At 50.2% G+C, this 27,857-nt stretch overlaps 1 protein-coding gene across 8 annotated transcripts in view; it reads left to right on the top strand.

The window, feature by feature from the left end:
• Window positions 1-27,518, top strand: part of ZDHHC3 (zinc finger DHHC-type palmitoyltransferase 3) — a 55,923-nt gene extending 28,405 nt beyond the window's left edge. For 4 of the 8 annotated variants that reach the window (XM_060109550.1, XM_060109552.1, XM_060109551.1 and 1 more), the window contains 4 exons: window positions 4,675-4,771; window positions 5,436-5,517; window positions 9,191-9,321; window positions 24,408-27,518. In XM_060109550.1, the coding sequence (XP_059965533.1) occupies window positions 4,675-4,771; window positions 5,436-5,517; window positions 9,191-9,321; window positions 24,408-24,665 (568 nt within the window). In that variant the 3' untranslated portion in view covers window positions 24,666-27,518. Of the gene's footprint in view, window positions 1-4,674; window positions 4,772-5,435; window positions 5,518-9,190; window positions 9,322-11,776; window positions 13,536-13,737; window positions 13,917-14,928; window positions 17,061-24,407 lie in introns of those variants that run through there. The other 4 variants (XM_060109556.1, XM_060109555.1, XM_060109558.1 and 1 more) reach the window with 4 other exon arrangements.
• Window positions 27,519-27,857: the final 339 nt, after the last annotated feature.

Below are 27,857 nucleotides of genomic sequence, written 5' to 3'. Positions count from 1 at the left end.
CTGCTCCTTTGTGATGGCTTGTGGTGACCCAGGCCATCTGGGGACCCATAGTTTTGGATAAGCAGAATCCCCAGCACACCAAACAGAGCTGGGTTTGTGACTGGGTGAGCCAAGGGGCCTGCTGCCCTGCTAGAGAAAGTTGGTGTCAGTCTTCCTGCTCAGGTGAAGGGGCATGTGTCTGTGCCCAGCTCTTTGCTTCCTCTCCTCCCAGTAGTGTCATGGAATTTAAAACTTTTCCCTGAGCTCTGATGGGTACCACAAATATTCCCTGACCTTGCACTTGTAGGTGTTCCTTCCAGCCTGGTGGTACGTGGCTGGGTCTTCCTTCCAAGCAGGCTCCTTTCATCCTGGCATTGAGGATCATGGAAGCCTGTGGAAATTCTTGGGGTGGGTGGGTCATGCTAACGGGGACAGCCAAGGTGTTAGGCTTATGTGTTAGGTTCTTCTTGCACAGGCGGTGGAGACCTCTGACCTTGGCAAAGCCTCACACCCCTCCCCACCTCCCAACAAACACACACACACTGAGATGAGACAGTTGGGGACTGCTTAGGGCCCCTGCCAGCTTGTTTGTCAGTTACTGATAAATTTATACTGCACTAGCATTGCTTTTAAAGCATTTTACACACATCATCTCTAACCCTGAGAGAGCAGGGCTAGTTCTACAGAGGGTGGTTTGGAGAAGCTAAGTTTCTTTGCCCAGAGCCCGAAGTGGTGATCTGAGAGAAGTGTTCTTTCCACTGGCCTTACCCTGTTTGGGCACTGCCTTACCCCACATTGTCTGAGCTGGGGCCAGAATGTTATAGATGCCTTTTTTGCTTATAATTTTAATCATAGTGAATGAGGTGTGAGATGAAAACCTATATGGGGAGCATGGTCCCCTTGGTACCTCCTTGCTATGTTTTTTTCTCTTCCTCTACTGTGGCATCCCAGCCTGAGGTGGTGGAGCCCAGTTCCCCATCTATAGTGTCAGAGCCTTCAGTCCTCCAACCCTTGCTAAAGCGGGACCCCAGCCTTGGCTTTGGGCTGTAGTGGTGGATGGGACATGCCCCTGATCCAGGGGCCTCCCGCCCAGGCAGGGCAGATGCACTTGTCTGCCGTGATACAGTTTGGTGGGTGCCGCTGTAGGGAGAGTCACAGGGCCATCACTTAGGGTGGGCAAGAGGACCTCAGCCTGCTCCTTGGGGGCTGAGTGCCAAGGAAGGGCCCTTGTACCTCCCTGGAGAGGGAACATGAGTCCCAGGGAACCTGAATACACACAATCCGGTGAGCTTGTTGGGCTCTTCCAAGCTTGCGAAGGAAGTGCTCTGGGGACTGAAAATGGTAGGGAACCTGGAGGAAAAGGAGAGAAGCATCCTCCCTCTTGTAAAACCAGGATTTAAAAAGGCGGGGGCGGGGGGGAGGGAGACTTCCCTGGTGGCGCAGTGGTTAAGAATCCTCCTGCCAATGCAGGGGACACGGGTTCAAGCCCTGGTCTGGGAAGATTCCACATGCTGCGGAGCAGCTAAGCCTGTGCGCCACAACTGCTGACCCTGTGCTCTAGAACCCGTGAGCCACAACTACTGAGCCTGTGTGCCACAACTACTGAAGCCTGCATGCTCTAGGGCTCACGTGCCGCAACTACTGAAGTCCACGTGCCACAACTACTGAAGCCCACGCACCTAGAGTCCGTGCTCTGCAACAAGAGAAGCCACCGCAATGAGAAGCCCACACGCCGCAGCAAAGAGTAGCCCCTACTTGCCGCAACTAGAGAAAGCCCACGCACAGCCAAAAATAAATTAAAAAACAAACAAACAAACAAAAATGGGAGGGGCCTGTGAAACCCTGAAGGTAGGAACACCCCAGATACCTCCATTGAGGACATTTGGTCTTTTCAGCAACTGCCATTGAATGCTTAGGACATGTCTGTGTCCACAGCGTCTCACACAGGAGACACTGGAGTTGGTGCAAGAGAGGAGTGCAGGCAGGAGCCCAGGGAAGGTGGATTTCGCCAGGAGGCAAGAGTGGAGAAAGGGCCCTCTGGGAGCCTTCCCTGGCTGCTGTGCTTGAGCTGTCCGGCTGCGTCTAGGGAGGGGACACCAGTGAGCCCACTGTGCTGTGGGGACTGGGAAGAAGACTGACTCTGAGGTGCCTGGTTCCCAGTGGGGTGTCAGGGGTTGTGGAAAGCTCACATTTTTTCTTCCTCCCCCTGAGGGCTGGTGCCTGAGATGAAATAGCCAGGCAGGTGTGGGCAGTCACCCCGTGGGCCTGGAGCATCCTTCACTTGGCCCACTGAGGGACCAGGCCTTGCCCTTGGTGTTCTCCTGGCCGCAGCCCCAGAGCCGTTCAGGCTGGGTGTTTTGTGAGCCGTGGGTCAGTTAGCCTCTAAACAGCGCCTCCTGCCACATGCGTGGACGGACCTCCACCACCCACGTGCACTACCACCTGCCCCAGGAGCCCGCTTCTGAACAACTCTAAGCTGGAGGGAGAGGCGCCATCTTGGCATTTCCTGTCTTTGCAAATAGGAAACTCAGAGACCAACACTCTGGACAACTTTTGCAGCTCTCAGTGGGCTGTACTCCTGCCTGCTCCCAGAAGGATGAGTAGTGTTCTAATTTGGCTGCCCAGTGAAACAGCCCATTGTGAAACCCAGCTTCCCAGGGTTCACACCTGGCCTCTTCAGAGAGGCTGGGAGGGGAGAGCAGAGGACAGATTTGCTTAATCTCTTAGACAGCTTTCAGAGGATGTCAGGCCATTTGGCACCTCTCTGCTGCTGAGCAAACACTGCCTCAGAGCACCCACCTGAAACCCCTTTTACAAAGAAGTACAAGTGGAAGAAAAACTGCTCAAGAGTCCAGAGCAGGGAGGTGGTTACTCTCAGGAGTTCCCCAGACAGGGAGGGGATTAAGAAACCCCAGAGCTGAGGAAGGACATACAAGACATGGGCTACAGGGGTGGTTCCATGGTGGGAATGTGTTGGCTGAGGCCCAGAACGCAGGGAGCTTTACTGCCTACTTGTCTATACTTTCAAGACTGTACACTGGGAACAAGTGTTACCTATTCTTTCATTCATTCATTCAAATTGGTAACATACACAGAGTGAGAGAGAGATTGATTGATCAAGTAGTGGAGTTGCTGGTACCTGGCCTTCTCTTTATTGCCCTCCATGCCCCTTTCATGCGTCCTTTTCTTACCCCGCCTTTCTGGCTCCCAAGGAGATTTCTGGAGCTGGCTCAGCATCTCTGAAATGTGCCCATTCCCCATACACCTGTGTTATCATGACCCCTTGAAGCTGTGGGAAGAATAAGGGTGGAGACCAGAATGACCCCACCCCTCGCCTGAGCCAGCATCTGTTCTCACTTTCTCTTATAACGGTACTCATGTCCTGTGGGGGGCAGGGGGGGACCCAGGTCTGCCTTGCCACCAGAGCTCATGCCATGCTTAGAAAAGCCCACGCCTCCCCCTTGGGGTGCAGGTGAACCCTCCTTCAGAGTGGTCTGTGCTTCCTGGCCTGCGGTCTAGGAACAGCTCGCCTCCATGGCCAGAACAGCTCCTTCTGCACCATCCCTGCCCTGTCTGTTGGTCAGCCAGAGCTCAGCCAGCACTGTGTGTGAGCACGAGGCAGCCTTCTCTTCAGCAGGCTCCTGAGCCAACCCTTCCCCCAGGGTCCACCCACCATAGCCCACCTTAGTAAGAACCTGAGATAAAGTTGGTTATGGAAACTACTAGAAAGAAAAGCTGGTGTAAACTAAGGGACTGTCAGAATTATATATAATTCTATTATTTCCAGGCTTGTATTTATAGTATTTCAAACTGTTTTGAACAAATACTGCCCCCAAGATAAATGTTAGGGAGCCTATTTTAATGAACTGATAAAGAAACAATTTTTGATGAGCCCATCTATTGGCAAATGGGTCTTCCTGGACTTGAGCTTTGGGAGGAGTTGCTTTTGAGGCTCCATTAGCCTTGTGCTCTTGTTTCAGATTCTTACTTGTATGGTCCAAAAAGGGGTGGGGAAGGCATTTGCTATCAAATAACAAAGCTTCAAACAGTCTCAGTCCAAAAATTATCCCAGAACAAGTTAGTAATTTGCAAATTAGTGGGATTTCTGATCAACACTTAAGCTCAAATGACTTTTCTGCTGTTTTGGGCTAAGTGGATATTATTATCTTAGAGTTGAAAGGTCCTTAGAGGGGGACTTCCTGCCGCCATGTGAGGAACCACTCGTGACCCCACTCTGAACTCTTCTAGCACTCTCTCTGTCAGCCACACGCTGGGAGGTTCCCTGGTCAGGTTTTTGGTCTTTGGGGGGAAATTAGGAGCAGCTGTATCCCATCTCATCCTGTCAAGTTTTTGAAAGTGCTTCTTCTTTGTGTCCTCTCAGTAAACCAAATTCTCAGCCCACTGTTACCTCAGGAGAGCAGTCTCTTTCTCAGCCATGTCAGTTCCAGCCTGTTTTTATGTGAAACAAGATAAGAGGCCTTGGAGGTGGATAACTGTCCCTTGTTTGGAATGATTGTGATCCTGGAGGTCCTGGCCCTGCCTTCCAAGCCCCTTGCAACACACATGCAGCAAAACATTGGGTGGCGCCCTAGAGGCCCCTTGCCGGGAGTGGTGCAGCAGCATGGGTTTTGAGTCCCCTCGACCCTCCCGCCTCCGTGAGGACCCCCCTAAAGATCTGCCTTGCGGCTCTTTCAGTGTTTGTAAGCGGTGCATTCGGAAGATGGACCACCACTGTCCCTGGGTCAATAACTGTGTTGGCGAGAACAACCAGAAGTACTTCGTCCTGTTTACAGTAAGTCAGCTTCCGAATTCTGCCCCACCCTCTGTGAAGCAATGGAGAGCTCTGTTCCTTCGAAAATTGTCAGCACTCACAGTGTTCTTTGCTGCTGTTCAGAATAGTGCCTGGCCACACAGACCTCCACCTTTCTGCCAGAGCTCTCCTTGGTTCAGCAAGTGCCCGTTCCTGTGCCCTTCACTTGAGCATCTAGAAAATTGACCTAAGTTGATTAGCTATAAGCAAGGGCCTTGTTCTGGGCCTCCATGCCTAGTGTCCAACCTAAGTAGTTAAAGAAGGCGGCAACCCTCCCTCAGCTGCAGGTAGGCAGAGTGTATCTGGCCTGAGGGCTGGAGGGGCCAATGGCAGTCAGCGCCCTGACCTTTCAAGTGAGGAGCAGCAGCCGGCCTGGAGCCCCCAGGGCAGCCCAGGTCACACCTGGTGACACGTGCTTGTTTCTGTTCTTGTCCCACACGCTCCCAGTGAATGGCCGCTCACCTCAGACCCAGGGCTGGGGGTGGGGGACCAGTGGGGAAATCACCAGATGCCTCTCTGGCCCCCCTCCTGCTCAGTCCTCAGCCTAAGTGTTCCTGAATGGGAGGTTCCGAGCACCCCGTCCCGGGAGCCTGCACGGCCAGAAGGTTCTCACAACAATGGCGTCTGCACTGCTTTCCTGTTTCAGATGTACATAGCTCTCATTTCCTTGCACGCCCTCATCATGGTGGGATTCCACTTCCTGCATTGCTTTGAAGAAGATTGGACAAGTGAGTATGTGCCAGGGCTTCCCACCTTAATGCAGGGGGGTGCGTGACCCAAGCAGGGTGGGCTCTCTGTTTCTATCCTGGTGCCAGGGGCCAACCTCATTTTATTAGATCTCCTGCAAGCCTATGGACCTATCAGGGAAGAAACAGCAGAGGCCCGAATATCTCTTCATGAAAAAAAGCATCCCCTTAAAGTCAGTTCCACAGGTAAGGTAGTGAGTTGGACAGACCCTCTAGCCTGAGTGGGCCCAGGGAAAATGCAGGCCCCCAGCAGGGCGGTGCATTCCCTGGAGTGGAGCTGTGCCTGCAGAGAGAGCTTTTGCTTCCATGTCTTTAAGTGAGGAGCTTTAATTGAAGGTCATTTTATTCCAACCTTGCAGAAATCCATTTTTAACTTTCTGGCTAGGACATGGATGGTTTTTGTTAATTTTTTTTTTTTTTTTGTGGTGGTTGTTTTTTTAACTGCTTAATCACCAATTTACGTTAAGATTGTAGACAAATTCTTCCTGCTTTTGAAGTATCTCATTTAAATGTGCAAATGCTGAGGAAGGAACTCCAACCACAAGATTGCATAAATCCTGAGGGAAAAATATAGATGCTGAAAAAATAAATAAAATTTAAATTTTTTTAAAGAAGAATAAAAATAAGTTATAAGAAAACAATTTTTAATACAGTAGTCCCCCCTTATCTGCAGGGGATATGTTCCAAGACTCCCAGTGGAATGCCTGAAACCTCAGATAGTACAGAACCCTATATATACCATGTTATTTCCTATACATACATACCTATGATGAAGTTTAATTTATAAATTAGGCACAGTAAGAGAGTATCTGAATTGCCAGCATCACTGCTGTTGCATTTTGGGGCCATTATTAAGTAGAATAAGGGTTACTTGAACACAAGCACTGTGATACCACGGTAGTTGATTTGGTAACCGAGGTAGTAGGTAGCATATTACAGCATGGACATGCCGGACAAAGCAATGGTTCACGTCCCAGGTGGACAGAGCAAGATGGCGTGAGATTTCATTACGCCACTCAGAACAGTTTGTACTTTAAAACCTATGGATTGTTTATTTCTGGAATTTTCCATTTAAGATTTTGCACTGAGGTTGACTACAGGTAAATGAAACTGCAGAAAGCAAAACCAAGGATAAGGGGAAGACTACTACAGATACTGGAGGAATTAAGAGAGACCACCTGCTGGGCTCCATCTTTCACACATACATATGTGAGACACATCTTGAGCAGAAACATCGTATTTTCATTCTTTTTCCATTGATTGGTTCCCCTCTTCATTTCATCATTTTTTAGGAGCTTTGCTCTTCCTGCACACACTGACTTCTTAGGCTTTTTCTTGCTATTATTTCCCCCAGAACTTGTGAGGCTGTGAAAAGGACAGTATCTTTAGCTCCCAACCAGATATTAAGAGGCTTTCCCTGCCTCTGTAGTTTGCATCTGCCCCCCTTCTACAGTAAGTCCGCTACATATGAACAAGTTCCATTCTGAGAGCGCTTTCATAAGTCCAATTTGTTCGTAAAGTCCAACAAGGTTAGCCTAGGTACCCAACTAACATAATCCAACTAACGTAATTGGACATGCGAACACACGTTCACATCTCTGAAAGTTCACAACTTGAAGGTTCGTATGTAGGGGACTTAGTGTATCTCCCCGGTCCTGCCCCCATCTCTGCCTGGCTTGACCTCATCTAGGGGAAGAGAAACCGCATGGGTATTAGTCACCTCAGGCTGCCATAACAAGACACCATAGACTGGGAAGCTTAAACATTTATTCCTTACAGTCTGGGAGGCTAGAAAGTCCAAGATCACGGTACCAACCAATTCCATTCCTGGTGAGGACCCTTTTCCTGGCTTGCGGACGGCCCTCTCCTCTTGTGTCCTCACATGGCAGAGAGAGAAAAGCAAGCTCTCTGGTGTCGCTTTTCATAAGATCACTAATTCTATCACGAGGGCCCTACCCTCATGACCTCTTCCAACCCTCATTACCTCCCAAGGGCCCTGGCTCCAAATAATATCACTTTGGGGGTTAGGGCCTCGGCATGTGAATTTCAGGGGGCGGTTCACAATTAGTCCATAACACCATGTCTCCCCATTTTCGTGACTGCCACAGTTCCAGCCCAAGCTAGAGAGGGGAAGGTCAGGCTGTTAGTGAGAGCTCATAGTCAGGAGTTGGTACAGGATCCATGCCCACCCTGTCTGCCTTGTCCTGCCCACCACCCTGACCAGCCCAGAAGCCAGGCAGGTACCTGCCCCAGCTGTGGCCACCCAGGGCCAGCCCGTCAGGCTGCTGGGCCACCCTAACCACACCCTGCCCAGCAAGGAACCAAGAAGGGAAGTCATGTGGAGGTGTTAAGTTCTGAGGAGAATGTGGGGAGATAAGGCATTTAGACAAGATGCTCTTACCCTGCCACCCATTCAGTGCTGGTGTGTCTCTAAGCTCATTCCAGATTTATGTCCTTTTCCTCTTCTAACATTCCTGTGAGGGAGCTAGCAGGGCAGCTTGGAGGGGGCACTTACTCCCTGAATTCCCAAAGCCCAGTGGAGCCCAGCTCTGCCCTGCAGGATCAGACCCCTTGTCAGGACAACAGGCAGAGCACTGGAAGAGCCAGAAACATGGGCCACGGCCCGGGTGTGACAGGCCCGGCAGCCGTTGGCAAGGGCAGGAGTCCTTGGGTAGTGAGTGCCAACCAAGGGGCCTGGACCAGTGCCACAAGTGGGGCCCCCGTCTCCCAAGGTGGTCCAGGGCTCTCCTGAGAAGCTGCCTTGATGGTGAAGAGCCAGAGAAGGGGTCCTCTGCCTGCTCACCCCCCACCATCTCCCTCAGCACCTCTGCTTTTCAGTGGGCTGGGTTTCTGACTTAGACTCTGCTCAGACAAAGGATTCTGCTGCCTAAAACAAAACCACACATGTGGTCAAACCTCACTGCTCTCCAGTGGAGGGAGTAGAGGCCCGGAGAGGGACAAGGACTTGCCTCGGGTCACACCCAGGTCAGGATGGGGTCGTAGTAGGGGCCAGGGGAGTGAAAGTGTCTGCTCTGGGCCAGGTGGCTCTTGTGTCAGCTCCCCAGCTTCAGGACTGACTGTCTCAGGGACGCAGATGCTCCTGAGAGCGGGCCTTCCCCGTGGGGCTTACTGGGTCAGGCCAAGCCCCAGCACTTAGACTGCCCCCTGCCGAGCTTTAGATCCCACAGCCACTGAGTGATCCTCCAGACCTGCCTTTTCCTCTCACCCATGAGCAGATAGAGGCACAGGAATGCCCAGAAAACCCACGGCCAAACCTGGCCTGGACTGAGGCCCCTCCACCTGTGCAACCTGCGTTTTGCTCTCTGAGGAGAGGAGGGTCTCCCTGTGGTGTTATCAGGCCTTCGTGCCTCAGCTCTGAGTCCTTTCTGGTCCTTCCAGACTGTGCTGGGTACTGTGCTTGGCACCAGGATGCAGACACCCGTGCTGTCCGGGAAGAGGGACGGAGAGCAGGGAGTGGTGTGTGTGAGGGAGGGGAAGCCGGCAAGGTCCAGCCTCCTGAGGAGGGCTTTCCTGAGGGAGAGCTGGTGCGGCCAGGTGTGGGAGAGGATGGCCCCTGCCACGGCCTCGAAGCCAGAGAGGAGCCCTGGGGGTGGCGAGGGGCAGCCCTGAGCCCCACGTGTCCCTTCTCTTTCAGAGTGCAGCTCCTTCTCGCCACCCACCACAGTGATCCTCCTCATCCTCCTGTGCTTCGAGGGGCTGCTCTTCCTCATTTTCACATCAGTCATGTTTGGGACCCAGGTGCACTCCATCTGCACGGATGAGACGGTAAGCAAGCGGGCAGCCTGCTCACCGCCTACCTCCACAGCTGGGGTCGGGGGAGGGCTGCTTGCAGGCCAGACCTGGGAGCCCAGCGGCCAGGCCCTGGGTGTGCAGGGCACATTCCTCCATTTGCAGTGACTCGGGATCTTCTTCCTCCCCACTTGGGACTGGCACTCACATCACACCAGGAATGGGGCCCCGCAGCCTCGGCCAAGGGTTCCCTTTTGTTACGAGCCCTTCCACCTTCCCGTGATGGTTCTGTCTTGTACACGGCTCTGGGTCGGGCATTCTGCTAGGCACTGGGATGCCCTTCCCATCCAGTGGCCACAGGCTTGGAGACAGGTGGTGGACAAAGGGCACCCTCACCCAGGTGGCACAGACAGGGTCGCCTTCCCAGAGAAGGTGCCTTCACGAACAGGTCCTGAGGGTAGAGTCAGGAGACAGCCCAGCTTGGGCCCCCAGAGCAGTGGGCAGCAAGGCCCGGCCCTGGTCCTCGTCTGCTGCCTTCTACCTGCCCCCACCTTACGCCCTGCTCACAGCTCCTTCTCTGGGAGCTTCAAAGCTGCTGGCTCGGCCAAGCTGGAGCCCATACCCCTGGTGCCACTGCCATTACCTCTCAACCTTCCTAAGGTGTCCAGAAGCCTCCAGGTGGTCAGTCCGTGGCTGTGATGTGGGCATTTCTTCCCTGTTCGGGTTTGGGGTCTGGGTAAGGGGCCCCAGGAGGAAGGGGCAGCCCTTAGCTCTGGGGTGAGGTCATGAGTCCGTCCTGGCTTCCCAAGGTCCCCTTCAGGTAGCAGCTCTCAACAATCGTCTAGGGTTCTTTGGGGGAACTTTGGCCGATTGGATAGTCAGCCTTAGATGGAGGCTCGTAGGAAGACTCAGTTGTTGCTGCTGCTGAGGCCCCATTCCTGTGGGTGTGGAAATTCAGCATGTAGAGAAGGACGATGCTGCCGGCTGCCAAGGCACCACCATTTGGATCTGCGGCAATTCCCCATGGTTTAGAAGGTTGGGTGCCTCTCAGCACCTTTTCTCTTTTATAAGCATTCACATCATTATAAAAGAGTGTCTGCAAAAATAGTAGCCAATGGTGTAGATCCAGCTGTGTATCCATGCAGTAAATGTGACAGACTTCTCTGCGTAAGACCTGCAGGGAACCCAGAGGTGACTATCTGGCCCTACCCGCTGTTGGGACACCCCCCAGGCCACGCAAGCCATGGTCTGGGGGAGCTGGAGGGAAAACTCTCATGGCCCTGGTCCTAGTTGCTCTTCCCCCTCAAGGGTATTCCTAAAGAGAGTCACACTGAAAGGAAAGGAGAAAGAAGCCAAGGGCCTGCAGCTCATGGGAAAGGGCAACTTGCCCTTGGCCTGTATTGTCCCAGGGCCCTAGGCTGTGAACCTAGGTGTCCAACGGACACCTGTTTGGGACGCATAGGAGAGCCAGGAGGGCCCATGACCTCCCACTGCCCAGACTCAGACTGGGCTGTCCCCTCAGGCCCCACCCCTGCTCCTCCACCTCACAGAGACCACAGCAGACAGACCCCTGGCCAGGCTCCTGCCAGGCTGCTTCTCCCCTGTCCTCCAGCCCCACCCGCTGACCACCTCCTTCAGGAGAAGGGAAAAGGGAGGGATCAGCCTGCTCCCCCAGGCCACATTTTTCTTGCGAGACTTGGCCAGGGGGTCGTGCGGGCTCTGTGACAACTGCTGAGGTGGCCTTGGGTCACACTTCTCCCCAAAGGAGCACAGGAAGGCCTTGGCCGGGACTGAGGCTGAGGCTGAGCGGTCTGTCCGTGCGGCCCTTCTAACCTATACTAATCCCTCTCCTTCCTCCTCTGTGGTGACCTCTCCCTCCTGTTCCACCTCCTCCACTGTGCCTCGCCAGTCCCGCTAAGCAGGGGGCTCCTTGGCCTCTCAGGCTGGGGGGCCTAACAGCACCAGAGCTGGTCCTTTGACCTGGTTCTTTTTTTTGTCTGCAAAGTGGTCATAGTAGCTTCAGACTTACCATGAACCGATCCCAAATTAACGGCCGTCCTTGGCTATCATGATCTCAAGCTCCCCGCCAGCTGAGGCTTCCTGCGCCCCAGCCTTCACATTGCTCCCACACACACAGCTCAGAACCAGGCCTGAAGCACCTCTGTAGACCCAACAAGGACTCACTTAACAAAACACTGGATTGCACAACTAGGAACAGTGGCTTAGGGGCCTGCTGACTTTGCTCATTTGTCCCTTCCTTCCTGGAGGGACTTATACATGCGTGCCTATATGCCCACCCCCCCAAAAAATTATGAATTTTTTCTTTAGCACTTTTTATGAGAGAAAGAGAAGAAAAATGTACTATGTAGATAAGCTTCATGGCTTTAAAAAGGAAGCATTTACTCCATTCACCTCGAGCTAATGGATATCTCTCCCCCAAAACCACAGCAGTAAAGTGCTTGACTGAAAGTATGATTGTTCTTGTTTTCAGGGAATAGAACAATTGAAAAAGGAAGAGAGAAGATGGGCTAAAAAAACAAAATGGATGAACATGAAAGCTGTTTTTGGCCACCCCTTTTCTCTAGGCTGGGCCAGCCCCTTTGCCACGCCAGACCAAGGGAAGGCAGACCCGTACCAGTATGTGGTCTGAAGGACCCCTGACCAGCATTGCCACTCAGACACAAACCACATCCCAGCACTACCATCCAATCTGTTCTCATGAACGTTTAAACCGAAAAAGCCAAACAACTACTCTAAAACATTTTTTTTAATGTCTCAAGTAAAATGGCTGAACATTGCAGAGAAAAAAAATGTCCCCATGTTTTATTTTTAAAAGATCATCCTTTCTATTTTTTTGGTGACCGAAGCTGCTTTTCTTTTTTCCTTTTTAAAATCACTTCTCTGATCTCTGGTTTCCTCTCTGCTGTCTGTCTGGCATGACTAATGTGGAGGGCGCTGTCTCCAGGCCATGCCCCCTTGTACTAACTGAGTCGTGACGCTTGTGCGTGGATGGACCGGCCCGGACACCTGTTTGGGACTCATAGGAGAACCAGGAGGGCCCATGACCTCCCACTGCCCAGGAGGCAGTGGCGAGCACCCAAATGGGAGTTAAAACCTCACCGAAGATGGATGCTTACTCCTTGTGACCTGAGAGGGCCAGGATCAGGGCTGGAGCCCTTAAAAGGGTCCTTGACACAGTGGCCTCATCCCCCATATGAACACGATTCGCCTCCTAATTCACAAAATCAATTGCCTGCCTTGTACTTTATGGGCTCTGGGTGTGTAGAATGACTTGTGGGGTGGGGGATGGAGATGAAAGGGGTCTTATTTGTATTCTGAATCACCAGTTATATTCCAACTCTGAGTATTTGGAAGAATGTGAAGAAGTTTTTCCAGTTCCAAATGCCTTATACAATCAAAAGAAGAAGAAAATGACCCAGCTTCAGGCGAGCTACATTTCCCTAGTTAACGTTTGCTTCTTCTCTGACCTCCCCACCTCCCTCCCTCTCCTAGCGAGGTGTCGGTTAAGCAGTGTTATTGCCAAGTGAAACAGCCTCAGCTCCACTGTCAACCCCTTCTTCCTCATTTTGTAAATCCCTGCAGTGGGTTTACTTTCTGACATTTTAGACCCATAAATGTGCACATACCCACGTCTTGTCTGTATTTTAACCTGGGAGACCATTATCCTGCATGGGCTGACCGTGATGCAAGGGCAACATTACAGCCAAACATTTTAAAGTTGAGAGATGGCCATCCATCCACTGGAATCGGCAGACACACCTAAGCCTGTGGCGCCGAAACTGAGTAGCTTTTCCATTTGCATACTTGTGTGTTGAGTCTCCTTTGAAGGAGGAAGGGCCTGAAGACAGTGGCGGGAGGTGAGGGGACAGGGAGTACGCATCAAATGCAGAGGTCGCAAATCCGAATACCATCTCAACATGGATTTGTTTTTTGAAGCGATCACCACAAACCTTTTTTTATCTTTTGCTCGGGGTGGGTTTGGGGTGAGGTTTATTAAATCAGCCCTGGGTGGGGAGAGACTTCATCTAGCTAATATATGATCTTTCAGAAAAGTAAGTGGAACATGCTGCCTCTTTTCAATTCTGTCAGTGCTTCCACATGGAAACAAAATGCAATAAAATTTTTCCAAAACCTGTTCTGGCTGAGCTCCCTTCCCTCACAGTGTTACCCCTCAGGGAGAGCCGATTGTCCAGTCAACGTGAGTGTGCTATGTTTGGGCATTTCTTTCATTGCTTTTAAAGGACATGTATGCATGCTCTCTCTCTTGAATGAGGTTTCTATTGCGTCGCCACTAAAGGACATTTACAGCCCCGTCTTGGACAAGGTGCCCCCACCAGGCCTCTCTCCTCTGGCTCTTTCTGCTGCCTGAGTCCCTTCTCTTACGCTTGTGGGCTCCCAGTTGCTACAGAAAAACTCATCATGTCTGTGGAGTTTGCTTCTAGGGTTGGGCCTGGGAGAGAGACCCATTTTCTTCTGCCCACCCAGCAGAAAGCATAAGTCGAGCCAGAGGAAATCACTGGAAGCTTCCACACACGCCCTGGGACATCGCTTTGAGGAGCTCTTCACCACGCCTCGGATGTTTAACCAAGGAACCCTGTGACCTTTCCTAGGTCAGTTAACTTCGACCTGCCTCTGCTGTGCTATTTACGCCATGGTCAAGGCTTCGATCTGGGCTTTTTTTTTTAATGCTGCTTTTAAATCTACTTTATAGCATTTGTTTCCCATGTGCTTTCAGAAGGGAGAGTAGGACTCAGGGAATATTTTTAAGTATTTGTATGCCTCAAAATACCCCATCTTCAAGGGCATTTTTTAAAGTGACCCAAGTTGGTTCTTCCTCCCATGGAATTTCTAAGGAATACAGTAGATAGTGCTGAAGATGTATTGAATTTTTTTCAAATCCTAAAAATAGAAACTCATCATTTGTACCTAAGCATACCACGTATATCTTTCCCAGAGGGAGAGCCTCCTTCCGACGTCCTGTATGATTCTGTCTGGGTTTTTATGAGCCCTTTGTCTGAAAGAATGAATTTTCCCCAGTTCTCAAGCTAGAGTGAAATGCTGTACTCAGAACATAGGAATAGCCCCAAATTCTCTGTGTTCTTCCTATTTCATCTTGTTGAGATGGAGAACGTTTTGCCAGGAGCACAATGACTAAGGAATGTGGCTGTCCTCTGCAGCATAGTGACAGGAAGAAACAGGCATCCCTGAGCCCTCCTCAGTATTCCCAGACGTCTGGTGAAGGAGGACACCTCTACACAAAGGCAGACCTAGCCTTTTGCTTCGGCACAGGAATCCTGACAGCACTGAATGGTGTGTGCGTGAGAAAATGAAACAGTAGTAGCCACAGTCTTTCAGAATGTGGGCTCTGAGGAGTGGAAAGGAAAAATAAAGAGGAAGGTGACTTGGCCAGTTGGATTAGGTGACTCCTTCCTGCCTGTCAACTTCCTGTTTGTGTTCGTAGCAACCAGACTGACCATGCAGAAGGCTTAGGAGCAAACAAATCTATGCAGGTTTGCATGGGCTTGGTGACGTCATGCACAAAATGGATTCGGGTAGAAATGTATGTGCTACGTCTTCTTTTAATCATACCATTTCATCTTTGTAATACTTTTTCCTTGGAAGAACCCAAAGCGAGGCATGTTGAGTTACCAGCTTTTAAAATCCACCTTCCTGGGGGCTTCCCTGGTGGCGCAGTGGTTGAGAGTTTGCCTGCCAATGCAGGGGACATGGGTTCGAGCCCTGGTCTGGGAGGATCCCACATGCCGCGGAGCAACTAGGCCCGTGAGCCACAACTACTGAGCCTGCACATCTGGAGCCTGTGTTCCTCAACAAGAGAGGCCGCGACAGTGAGAGGCCCGTGCACCGCGATGAAGAGGGGACCCCGCTCGCCGCAACTAGAGAAAGCCCTCGCACAGAAATGAAGACCCAACACAGCCATAAATAAATTAACAAACAAACAAGCCACCTTCCTGATGAGATAGGTTAAGCAATGTCTATTAAACACTTACTTGAGGTTGGCATCACACAGAAACCCCAGACTGGGCTGGGCTCTCCCAGCTAGGCCAATGGGTTTTACGTTTTTCTCACTTCAAAACTTGTAGTGCATAAGCCTCCAGGGTGAGCCAGCCAGTAGAAGTGAGGGGTTCCAACCTTAAAGGGGACCTTAGTTGTCAAAGATACGTGAAGAGGGCTTCCCTGGTGGCGCAGTGGTTGAGAGTCCGCCTGCCGATGCAGGGGACACGGGTTCGTGCCCCGGTCCGGGAAGATCCCACATGCCGCGGAGCAACTAGGCCCGTGAGCCATGGCTGCTGAGCCTGCGCGTCCGGAGCGTGAGCTCCGCAATGGGAGAGGCCACAACAGTGAGAGGCCCACATACCGCAAAAAAAAAAAAAAAAAAAAAGATACGTGAAGAGAAGAAGATTTTACTAGATTCCCTCTTGCGAATCTTGCTGAGGATGTACTGAGGCAGTGCACCTCAAAGTGTGGTCCATAGACCAGCAACATCCTCATCACCTGGGGACTTATTAGAGACGAAGATTCTCAGGCTCCATTCCAGACCTGCTGAATCAGAAACTCTGAGGGGGTGGGGCGGCAGTGATCTGGATTTTCACAGCCCTCCAGTTGATGGTGACACGTTCAAGTCTGAGGATCCACTTGGGGCTTGCAGGGGTTGCACAAAGCCCTGCTGATTAAGCGATCCTGTGTGCTGCGGGGCTCAGTGTGGTGCTGGGTGGGCTGTGCCCACTGTGAGCCCCTCTTCCCTCATAACCAGCGGCCTCCCCAGCCAATAAATGCTGAGAAAACAAGGAAAATATTTGTTTGAAGGAGAGCCAAACTGTTAGTCTGTCCAGCAATCTTTCTGCACATCTTATCTGACCAACTGGTTTCTGGACCTAGGGCCCCTTTGGGTGAAGAACCATCCCAAAAGGAGATGAGACAGAGTGAAGCCAGTGTCCTCCCAGTGGGAGCGGCGGCCAGTGAGTGATTAGAGCCTTGCGCGACCACGCACATGAATGTCCTGGCCTTTGGTTTCCATCTATGGACCTCAACACCCATGTTGCTTTTTCTTGTATCTTTTAAATACATATCTGCCTGAGAATCACCTAACAAAGGATAAAGGATTCGCAGTGAAACAAAAACAAGCCACTGACGAGTCTACTCTCCCAAACCAAAGACTTCATTCCCCCACCCCGCTTCCTCAAGAAAAAATCATTAATGACTTGAGCCTCGTGATTACCCTAGCAAAGCTCACTCAAAGAGTGAGTCCCAGGGATCCCTCATCTGCGCGCACGGGAGCTGATGACGCCGATCCAAGGAATTATGAAAAGCGTTGCAGAATAGTGTTTGCAAAAACCTTCGGGGGGAAGACACGTGCTCTGACATGGACATAAAGGATGCCCTGAATTTCTGCAGCTGAGGTCATGGGGTGATGGGGCCCTGGGTCCTGGCCTCAGTCTTTGGTTCAAATCCCTGCTCAGCTACTTCCTTCCTGTGTGACCTTAGGCAGTAATTTACTTAAGCTTCAGTTTTCTCGTCTGTAAAATCAGGGAGATAATCTAAATCACAAAATTGGTGTGACGATTCAAAGAGAGAAATGAATGTAAATGTTAGGATGGTGTCTGGCACGTTGTATGGCTTTAGGGAATGTTAGCTATGTTGAAGCTGTACTTTCAGACCATGTGCACAACTGTTCATGATGTGTGAGATCAGTGTATTGGTTTGCAACAGAATTTTTTTAAAGAAATAAAAAATAATGCATTACACCTTGTAAAATACGTATTGTTTCATGAAACTTCGGGGGGGGGGGGTGTGCGCGTGCGTGCTCGTATGCAACAGAAGAGTATTTCCTATTGTGGGCTGCACTAAAAAGATGTGAAACCACTGATGAGGAGAGAGTTGTCTGGCCATCTCTGAGGAGGACACATTTGCATAAGCTGCAGCACCTCCGACTTTCTACGTCTGAGATGCAGGGAGCAGGGGGACCTCCTGCTCTTGCTCCGTGGGCCTTAGCTGAGTCCTTACAGAGCATGTGCCTGGGTCTCTGCCTCCTGGGGAGCCGTAGTCCTGGTACATTCATTTTGGGGCATTCGTGAGTTTGTTTATAGATCACAGCTCATGTGTCAACCAGGGAGACCAGGCCCAAAAGGCCCAAGTCACACACTCCCTGCAAGAGGTGCTGGTTTAGGCTGTTGCCCACTTACCGGGGATCAACCATTCTTGTCTGCATGAGCCTAAAGTGGGTATCATTGCTGCCTCCGCAAGCCTCCAGCTTAAGAACTCTGCCTTCAGGATGCCTTTATATCCACACAGAACTCAAAATTGAGTCCTACCAGGAAAAAGAAACCCCACTGGCTCCTCCTGAACCTGAGGGTCCAGACCCTCAGCCTTTCTTATGCATCAGATTCGTTTGGAATATTTTCTCCTCTTCAGACCCAGAGCTGACACTCCTGGATGTTTACTTAACTGCTGAGGAGGTTCATCTGGTGGGCAGGCCAGGCTCCATCTGGAACATTTTTACGAGCTTGCTGAGGAGGTTGAGTAGAGACCAAGAGTGCTCTTCTGGGAACACGCCACCACAGGGGAAAATCATCATCCTGTGGGCTCTCTTTTTTTTTTTTAATTAAAAAAATTTTTTTTATTGAAGTATGGTTGATGTACAATATTATATGTTACAATATTTGATTGAAAAATTTTAAAGGTTATACTCCATTTATAATTATTATAAAATATTGGCTATATTCCCTATGTTGTACAATATATCCTTGTAGCTTATTTTATACAGAACAGTTTGTACCTTTAATAACTTACTCCTATATCGCCCCTCATCTTTTGCCTCTCCCGACTGGCAACCACTAATTTGTTCTCTATATCTGTGAGTCTGCTTCTTTTTTGTTTTACTCACTGGTTTTTTGTATTTTTTAGATTCCACATAGAGGTGATATCATACAGTATTTGTCTTTCTCTGTCTGACTTATTTCACTTAGCATAATACCCATCCATGTTGTTGCAAATGGCAAAAGTTCTTTTCTTTATGGCTGAGTAATATTCCATTGTATATATATACCACATCTTCTTTATCCATTCACCTGTTGACGTACATTTAGGTTGCTTCCATGTCTTGGCTATTGTAAATAGCACTGCTTTGAACATTGCGGTAACTTTTTGAATCAATGTTTTTGTTTCTTTCCGATATATATCCAGGAGTGGAATTGCTGGGTCATATGGTAGTTATATTTTTTGTTTTTTGAGAAACCTCCATACTGTCTTCCACAGTGGTTTCACCAGTTTACATTCCCACCAACAGTGCATAAGTGTTCCCTTTTCTCCACATCCTTGTTAACATTTGTTATCTGTACTGTTTTCGATGATAGCCATTCTTACAGGTGATACTGTAGTTTTTTTTTTTTTTTTTTTTTTGCGGTATGCGGGCCTCTCACTGTTGTGGCCTCCCCCGTTGCGGAGCACAGGCTCCGGACGCACAGGCTCAGCGGCCATGGCTCACGGGCCCAGCCGCTCCGCGGCACACGGGATCCTCCCAGACCGGGGCACGAACCCGTATCCCCTGCATCGGCAGGCGGACTCTCAACCACTTGCGCCACCAGGGAGGCCCAGATACTGTAGTTTTGATTTGCATTTCTCTGATGATTAGTGATGTTGAGCATCTTTTCACATGCCTGTTGGTCATCTGCATGTCCTCTTTGGAGATCTGTCTATTCAGGTCTTCTGCCCATTTTTTAAGCAGCTTGTTTGTTTGTTTGTTGATACTGAGTTGTATGAGCTGTTTGTTTTTTTTTTGTTGTTGTTATTTTTCGGTATGCGGGCCTCTCACTGTTGTGGCCTCCCCCGCTGCGGAGCACAGGCTCTGGACGCGCAGGCTCCGGACGCGCAGGCTCAGCGGCCATGGCTCACGGGCCAAGCCGCTCCGCGGCATATGGGATCCTCCCAGACCGGGGCACGAACCCGTATCCCCTGCATCGGCAGGCGGACTCTCAACCACTTGCGCCACCAGGGAGGCCCTGTATGAGCTGTTTATATATTTTGAATATTAACCCTTCATCGGTCATATAATTTGAAAATATTTTCTCCCATTCTGTAGATCATCTTTGTTTTGTCGATGGTTTCCTTTGGTATGCAAAAGTGTTTAAGGTTAATTAGGTCTCACTTGTTTATTTTTGCTTTTATTTCCTTTGCTCTAGGAGACAGATCCAAAATTTTATTGCTACGATTTATGGCACAGAGTGTTCTGCCTATGTTTTCCTCTAGGAGTTTTATGGTTTCTGGTCTTACATTTAGGTCTTTAATTTATTTTGAGTGTATTTTGTATATGGTGTTAGCGAATGTTCTAATTTCATTCTTTTATGGGTGGCTGTCCAGTTTTACCAGCACCACTTATTGAAGAGACTATCCTTTCTCCATTGTATATTCTTGCCTCCTTTGTTTTGGATTATTTTTCCAAAAATGTGTGGGTTTATTTCTGGGCTCTCTATTCTGTTCCATTGATCTGTTTGTTTTTTGTGCCAGTACCATACTGTTTTGATTACTATAGCTTTGTAGTATAGTCTGAAGTTAGGGAGCATGATTCCTCCAGCTCTGTTCTTCTTTCTCATGATTGTTTTGGCTATTCTGGGTCTTTAGTGGTTCCATAGAAATTTAAAAATTATTTGTTCTAGTTCTGTGAAAAATGCCATTGGTATTTTGATAGGGATTCCGTTGAATCTGTAGATTGTCTTGGGTAGTGCGGTCATTTTAACAATATTAATTCTTCCAATATAAGAACATGATATATCTTTCCATCTGTGTTGTCCTGTGGGCTCTTTTGCTTCATTTCCCTCTGCAGCTTTTCTCTGCCTTTGAGTGAGGATTTGCAGTAGGATTGAAAATGCATTGGGCAGAGAGAACACACCAGTTCTCATCCTGGTTCTGAGGCACAACCAGCAGGATGAGCTTCAGCCGCTGTCACAGCCTCTCAGAACCCGTCTTCCCCTATAACGAGTGTTAGTACTAACACCCTCCTCCTCTCAGGGTGGTTGTAAGGACCCACAGTCACGGCTTTGAGTGAGCTCAGTCAGTGCAGACCCAGCCAGTCTGTCATTTCTGGGTGTCCCCTCTGTAGCCTGGTCTGCCATGTGGCCATATCCCAGCACCCCTGCAGTCATGGTTAGAATGCCTCTCTCAACACGCTGCGAATGATCAACCAGGAAGGGAACCCAGAATCCCCAAAGCCAGTCACTCAGCTGGCCATTGCTGCTCCTGCCAAGGAGGGAGGCCTGGTGAGGGGTCAGACCGTGAATAGCACAGCATCCTGTGCCCCAGACCCACGTGAGGTTCCCTCAAGAGTTGTGTCAATAAGGTCCATTTTCTGAAACAGCTTTTCTGTTCTGATTATAAAAGTCACACCTGCTTCTTGGTGAAAACTTGGAACATGTGGGAAGTCTACAGAGATAAATCAAACCTAAAATCCCATCCCCAGGACTTCCCTGGTGGTGCAATGGTTAAGAACCTGCCTGCCAATGCAAGGGACACAGGTTCGAGCCCTGGTCTGGGAAGATCCCACATGCCGTGGAGCAACTAAGCCCCTGTGCCATAACTACTGAGCCTGCGCTCTAGAGCCTATGTGCCACAACTACTGAGCCCATGTGCTGCAACTATTGAAGCCTGGGTGCCTAGAGCCCGTGCTTCGCAACAAGAGAAGCCACTGCAATGAGAAGCCTACATGCTGCAATGAAGAGTAGCCCCCACTTGCTGCAACTAGAGAAAGCCCGCGCGCAGCAACAAAGACCCAACTCAGCTGATTAATTAATTAATTTTAAAAAAATAAAATCCTATCCCCAAATCCCAGGTTCCACAATGATGTCAGGTGCAACTTTGCTTTCTTCCCTTGTCACCACGTGGACAGGACTTTCCAGTGTATGTAAAACTGTATTGATGCCACTTTTTAAAAAAATTTTATTGAAGTATAGTTGACTTACAATGATGTGTTAATTTATGCTGTTCAGCAAAGTGATTCAGTTATACATATATATATATATTCTTTTTCTCATTCCTTTCCATTGTGATTTATCATAGGATATTGAATATAGTTCCCTGTGCTACACAATAGGACTTTGTTGTTTATCCATTCTATATATAATAGTTTGCATCTACTAATCCCAAACTCCCAATCCTTCCCTCTCCCACCTCCCCTCCCCCTTGTCAACCACAAGTCTGTTCTCTGTGTCTGTGAGTCTGTTTCTGTTTCTTAGATATGTTCATTTGTGTTATAGTGATACATTTAAGTGATACTATATGGTATTTGTCTAGGTCCATCCATGTAGCTGCAAATGGCATTATTTCATTCTTTTATATGGCTGAGTAGTATTCCATTGTGTGTATGTATATGTGTGTGTGTGTGTGTGTATGTGTATATCTCCCCACCACATCTTCTTTATCCATTCATCTGTTGATGGACATTTAGGTTGTTTCCATGTCTTGGCTATTGTAAATAGTGCTTCTTTGAATATAGGGGTTCATGTATCTTTTCAAATTATAATTTTGTCTGGGTATATGCCCAGGAGTGGGATTGCTGGATCATATGGCAACTCCATTTTTAGTTATTTGAGGAACCTGCATACTGTTTTCCATAGCAGGCATTGGTACGTTTTCCATACCAATTTATATTCCCACCAGCAGTGTAAGAGGATTCCCTTTTCTCCACACTCTCTCCAGCATTTATTGTTTGTAGACTTTTTGATGATGGCCATTCTGACCAGTGTGAAGTGGTACCTCACTGCAGTTTTTATTTTCATTTTTCTAATAATTAGCGATGATGAGCATCTTTTCATGTGCCTACTGGCCATCTATATGTCTTCTTTGGAGGAATGTCTATTTAGGCCTTCTGCCAATTTTTCGATTGGGTTATTTGTTTTTTGTGGTTGAGTTGTATGAGCTGTTTGTATATTTTGAAAATTAGGCCCTTGTCGTTGATGCCACTTTTAATAACTGCATAGTGTTCTGCTTTATAGAATAATTTACTTAGCCATCGTTATTGGACATTTTGATTGTTTCCAACTTCTCATTATTAATCCGTGTTCAAGATTGTATTGCATAAATCGTGTCTCAGATTTTTCTTAGCTTTATATTGAGAAATAATTTCAGACTTAACAAAACAAAATAGTAAAAATAGTACAAAGAGCCCCCATATGCCTTTCAATCAGTCTTTCCAAATGTAAACATTTTATAAAACCATAACACAAATATAAAAACCTGGAAATTTACTGATACAATACCATTAACTAATCTATATACTTTATTGAGAGTTCTCCAGTTGTCCCACTAGTATCGTTCTCTGTTCCAGGATGCCACATTGCATCATTTGTCCTGTGTATTTAGTTCCTCTTCAGTCTTTCTCTGTCTTTCATGAACCTGATCCTCTTTTTTTTTTTTTTTTTTTTTTTTTGCGGTATGCGGGCCTCTCACTGTTGTGGCCTCCCCCGTTGCGGAGCACAGGCTCCGGACGCGCAGGCTCAGCGGCCATGGCTCACGGGCCCAGCCGCTCCGCGGCATATGGGATCCTCCCAGACCGGGGCACGAACCCGTATCCCCTGCATCGGCAGGCGGACTCTCAACCACTTGCGCCACCAGGGAGGCCCTGATCCTCTTTCTAGTTGAGGTTAAAGTCACATCACATAAAAGCAACCATTTTAAAGTGTGTGGTTCAGTGGCATTTAGTACGTTCATAATATTGTACAACCACCACTTCTGTCTGGTTCCAAAACAATTTCATCAGACTTTGATCCTGTTGAAGATTATTATCCTGTTGAAGATATTCTGTAGAATATCCTGACATCTGCATTTGTTTGATGTTTTCTCATAATTAGATTGAGATTATGCCTTTTGGGCAGGAAAACCAGTGAAGTGATGTTCTGTCCTTCTTGGGGCACCATATCCGAGGGCACGTGATGTTGATACATTTCATTATTGGTGATGTTAACTTCAATTTGGTTAAAGTTATATCTGCGAAGTTTCCTTACTGTAAAGGTACTGTTTTACCCTCGGTAATTAGGAAGTATCTTATGAGGAGGTACTTTGAGATCAAGTTCTTTAACCTACCATTTTTCCAAAAGCCAAGAAACTTAAACCTCTGAGATGGTGTGGGAAGAAAGAGTGGTGGAGAGGAACTGGCCCAGGTGTGGCCAGATCTCAGTCTGTACGTGTATCTCAGTTTCTCCTTCTGCACAACAGAAAGAATTATGCTGGTTATGTAAGGATCTTGTGTGGAAAAGAAGAGAAAACCTAGAACTAGGTACTCAGAGGTCATTCCAAGGTGGAAAGTGCTGTCAGTGAGCAGTACCTGTGCCTGGGAAGCCCACGACAAATCTCCTTGGCTTCCAGAAGAGATGGAGGAGGCAGCGCCCCAGTGGGGGTAAAGCCTCTGCAGAGGGTGTGGTGGGCCTGGAGAGCTGGCCTGGCTGTGCCTTTAACTCCTTTGGCTTCTCCCCCTTCCCAACACCCTCTTCTGTGGCCTGGCGCAGCCGACACCCAGAGGCAGGTGAGTGGGCAGCTCAGGAGAGGCCACAGGGCATGTCTACTGCATGTGCAGGTTCGACGCCAGCCTTTGCCCCCTCGCAGCGGCCCCGTGCACCCTCCAGCTGCCCGCTGCATGTTGGCACTCGCTGTGCACAGCTTTGCTTCCTCACCTCACGTTTCGTGTGTCTCCTGCTCTCCCCCTTAACCCCATCATCCTCCTTCGTGCTGGGTTTGCTGCGCCTGCTGTAGGGGGAGTGGCCCAGGATACTTGGGGAGGGGTCGTCTTTCTGGGTGGTCTCCGGACAGGTGGCCCAGCTCATGCCTGCAGAGGCCTGAGATGTTACTCCTTGGCCCTTAGCCACTGGGCAGCCTGGTCACTGCGCAGCAGCTGGCCGGGCACCCTTGCTCCTGTGGAAGGAAAGGAGGGCAGTTGGTGGGAAACACAGGCCCTGCTTGCTGTGCTGCTCCGAGCCCCTCCCCACCCTCTGGGAGCCCCTGGCTCTGGGCCTTGGTGCTCTGCTGTGCCGGGACCTGGGGTGTGTTAGATGGCGCACGGCTGTCCCACGCTGACCCTCTTTATCCCATTGTCCCTCCAGGGCATTGAACGCCTCAAACGAAAGCACCAGCCCAGGGAACACACAGGCAGCTGGAAGTCAGTCAAAGAGACCTTTGGTGGGGACTTTTCCCTGAACTGGTTCAACCCCTTCTCCGGACCGCGTCATCCAAAGCCTCTCAGTGACGGTGACTGGGTGCGACAGGTGGCATCGCTGTCAGACACTGAGAACACAGAAACAACAGAGGAGCAGTCAGAGCAGAGGAAGGACGAGGACTCTGTGGAGGTGATAGATGAATGATACTGTGGGGAGAGGGCCAGGCACCAGGCAGCCGCATCACCCTACGTGCCGGCATCGTGGCCACAGGGCTCCTGCGCACCACTTGCTCCCCTGCACCCACTGCTCCCTTCACACCACCCCCTTGGCCTTGCCGTCCTCTGACCCGTCCTCCCTCTCCCCACGTTGGACCAGGTCGGGGATGGGGGTGGACTAGGGGTGACAGAGGAAGACGAGAAACTTGCTCTGAGCTCATCTGCCCATGAGGGATTGTCAGGAACCATTCTCCGAGGCTGGGCACCCTTCACAGCCTGTGCAGCCTCACCCAGCAAAGGAAGCTCTGAATAGGGCAGCCTGGGGGCAGAAAAGAACTGGCCTCTGTCCTTTCTTGGGATATCTGTCTTCTCTTGAGAAGGTTGGGGCCCAGGCTCCTGGCTTTTGAGAACTAAGGCTGTGAGGTTGTGATGGAAGAACAGAGCAGGGCTGGCCTTGGGAACCTGGGGTGGGACACTGGCATCAGAAGAGATGGACCTGGAAAGGCTGAAAGGATCCTGGTCACTCCCCCGAAAGGGCTTCCCCCTGGTGCCTGCCTAAACTAGAAGAAAGGCATGGCGGGCTCAGCTACCTTCAGGGCTCAGGCTTGGTTTGGGAGAGGACTCCAACAGCAGGCTATACACACACACACGGGATGAGCCCAGGTTGGAAGCAATCCTGAGTTATGACAGTAACACCCAAACTTAGCTCCTGTTCTATAGATACTAGAATCCCTGAGTCAGCTCGGAGGTGTCCTGCCTTGTAGCTAAAAATCGGTCCATTCCTACTGGAAGGTCGGGAGGAAGAACCTGTTTAGAGCTACCGGAACTCTGACCTCCCCTATGAGAACTGCATTAACTGTCCGTCCTGGAGAGAGTCTAACCACCCACATGGGCCGAACTGACCAGAAATCTGGCCTGACTGTTTTAGGCCAGTTCTCCCAAGACAGTGCCCATCATGTCTCTCTGAAAGAATGGGCACACACACACACGCACACACACGCGCGCGCACACACACACACTCTACCAGAGAGGGCATCTCTGGTGGGTCCCTGTGCTGCTGCCCACAACTCTGCTTCTAGGCCAGCCCTATGGGGCCACCAGCACTTGTGAGATGAGGTGGTGAACAAGGCAGACGTGGGGCACCCCTTGGGATGTCTTCTTTACCCCAAAGGTCAGGAAGGGGCACCCTTGTTTAACACCCTTCTTTTCCTGGGTCTGGTCCAAGTCAGGACCCCTCTGGCTGGCCTGCCCCCTCTGCACCCCGAGGTGGAGGCCCACAGGGTCACAAAGGCAGCTTTATTCCTGGGGATGGGGGAGTGAATGGGAGGTACAGAGGGATGGATCTTACCTCCTTGGCCATGAGAGAAAGGAACTGAAGCAACAGGATCAGCAAATTCACAGACCACATCTAGGGCCACATCCAAGATGGTTCCCAAGGGAAGGCTTTCCTGAAAAGGGGACCTGGGGTCCAGCAGCATGTCCGGGGAGCACAGGGCTGGCTGTCCTCACCGCATGTGAGCTGAGAGTGCTCAGCAGGGTAAGGGTCTGGGATGGGCCTGCCTGGTATGAGGGGGAGGGGTGCTCTCCGATCACTCCCAATGCTGCCTGGAGGAGGGGGATGTTTCAGGTGTTAGAGTGAGAGTGAAATGTCTGGATGGGACCAGGTGAGGAGGCTGTGGCTTCCTTGGAGAAGGTTCAGGGGCTGTATGGAGGGAGCAGGTAGGCAGGCTCCCTCACCAGGAGAGGTGGGGCCGTTCACCATCTTCCTCCCTCCCTCCCTCACCCCCCCCCACCCCCGCATTGGCCCCCTTGAAGGTTCCTGATTTTAACTTACCAGCACCATCAGTCATCAAGTAGGAGGGACCACTGGGTCATCCACCACCACCAAGGGGCTGGGGCTCCTTCCGCATGGAAGACTGGACGTGCCTACTACACTACAGGTGCCTCGAAGGCTCACCAACCATGGGGAAGCATAGGGGCTGTGAAGTTGGGTTTTAGGTGCCATAGTTTCAAGTTGCCTGAAGTTGTCGAAAGTCAAAGGTGAACAGACAGCACCTGGCCCTCAGTCCTGCTTCTGGTTTGGCAGGCAGGCCCAGGCCCAGGCCCAGGCCCAGTGTGTGCAGAGATCCGAGGGAAAGGCCCTGTCTACCTGCTCTTCCTCAGGTAGGCCCCCCTCAGGGAAGGAAGAGGGGTGGGATTTCAGGCAGACAATAGCGAGGAGAGAATGTATTTCCAGCAGGCCCAGCCCAGTTCTGGCAGAAGACTCTACTTGGCTGGTGCTTCCAAGGGCTGATGCACTCTGGGGCTGAAGGGGTGGTCCCTCCTCACAGGGCAAGTGGGCAGCAGCTTCTGATAGCCTGTGTCTCCAGGGAGGGACTCTGTGGCTGTGGACGCCTTTGGTTCTGACTGCAGATAGTGGTGGCCCTGCTCTTTGAGGCCATGACTCAAGGCAGGGAGGTGAGGTTCTGTGGCCCAGGCTGGGCGTTTCTAGCTGTCAACAGTCTACCCTGTGATTCCACATGACCTGGCCTAGTGGGTCCTGCTGCCTGTGATTTGTGTTGGCCTTTGAACGCTAACTTTCACCCAGCTGGCTCTTGAATTTGCCCTCATATGAGTAATCAAGTCTAATCATCTGAAATCTAATGAGTAATAAAATCTAATTATCTGAACGCTAATCCCAAAGCAGGAAACGCTGAAACGCTCAGCCAAGGCTTAGAGCCGGTCACAGCTGCTGCCTCTTTCCAAGGCATCAGGCAAAGGCTAGTTGTGATGAGAAGAGTCTTCTCAGCATGAACCTCTTTCACCTGATTGGAATTAAACTTGATAAATTTCTCAAGTCCAGCTGTTGTTGGGATGCCTTTTATTTGGAATCTAATGGTCTCACCTGGCTTCACCGTCCTGGAAAATTCAGACACACAGACATGCATTCAGCTGAGGATGCTGCAGGAGAGGGGAGGTAAGTTGTGTGAGAAACCAGGAGTCGCAACCTCAGCTCAGCCTCCTTGAAGGGTTCTGGCCATTCCTGGACACAGCACAGTAGGCATCCATGCTGGGTGCTGTGAGAAGCACCTAGGGAGCTTTTGATGAATACTGATGATTAAACCCATGCTGGAGAGTCAGATGCAGCCTGTCAGGGCTGGAACATGGCACCAGGGCGGGGCAGGGGTGCCAGTAGCATCTC

The sequence above is a fragment of the Mesoplodon densirostris genome, chromosome 10 (assembly GCF_025265405.1).
Source record: "Mesoplodon densirostris isolate mMesDen1 chromosome 10, mMesDen1 primary haplotype, whole genome shotgun sequence".
Taxonomy (NCBI): Eukaryota; Metazoa; Chordata; class Mammalia; order Artiodactyla; family Ziphiidae; genus Mesoplodon; species Mesoplodon densirostris.
This window is presented reverse-complemented; position numbering and strand designations above follow the sequence as displayed.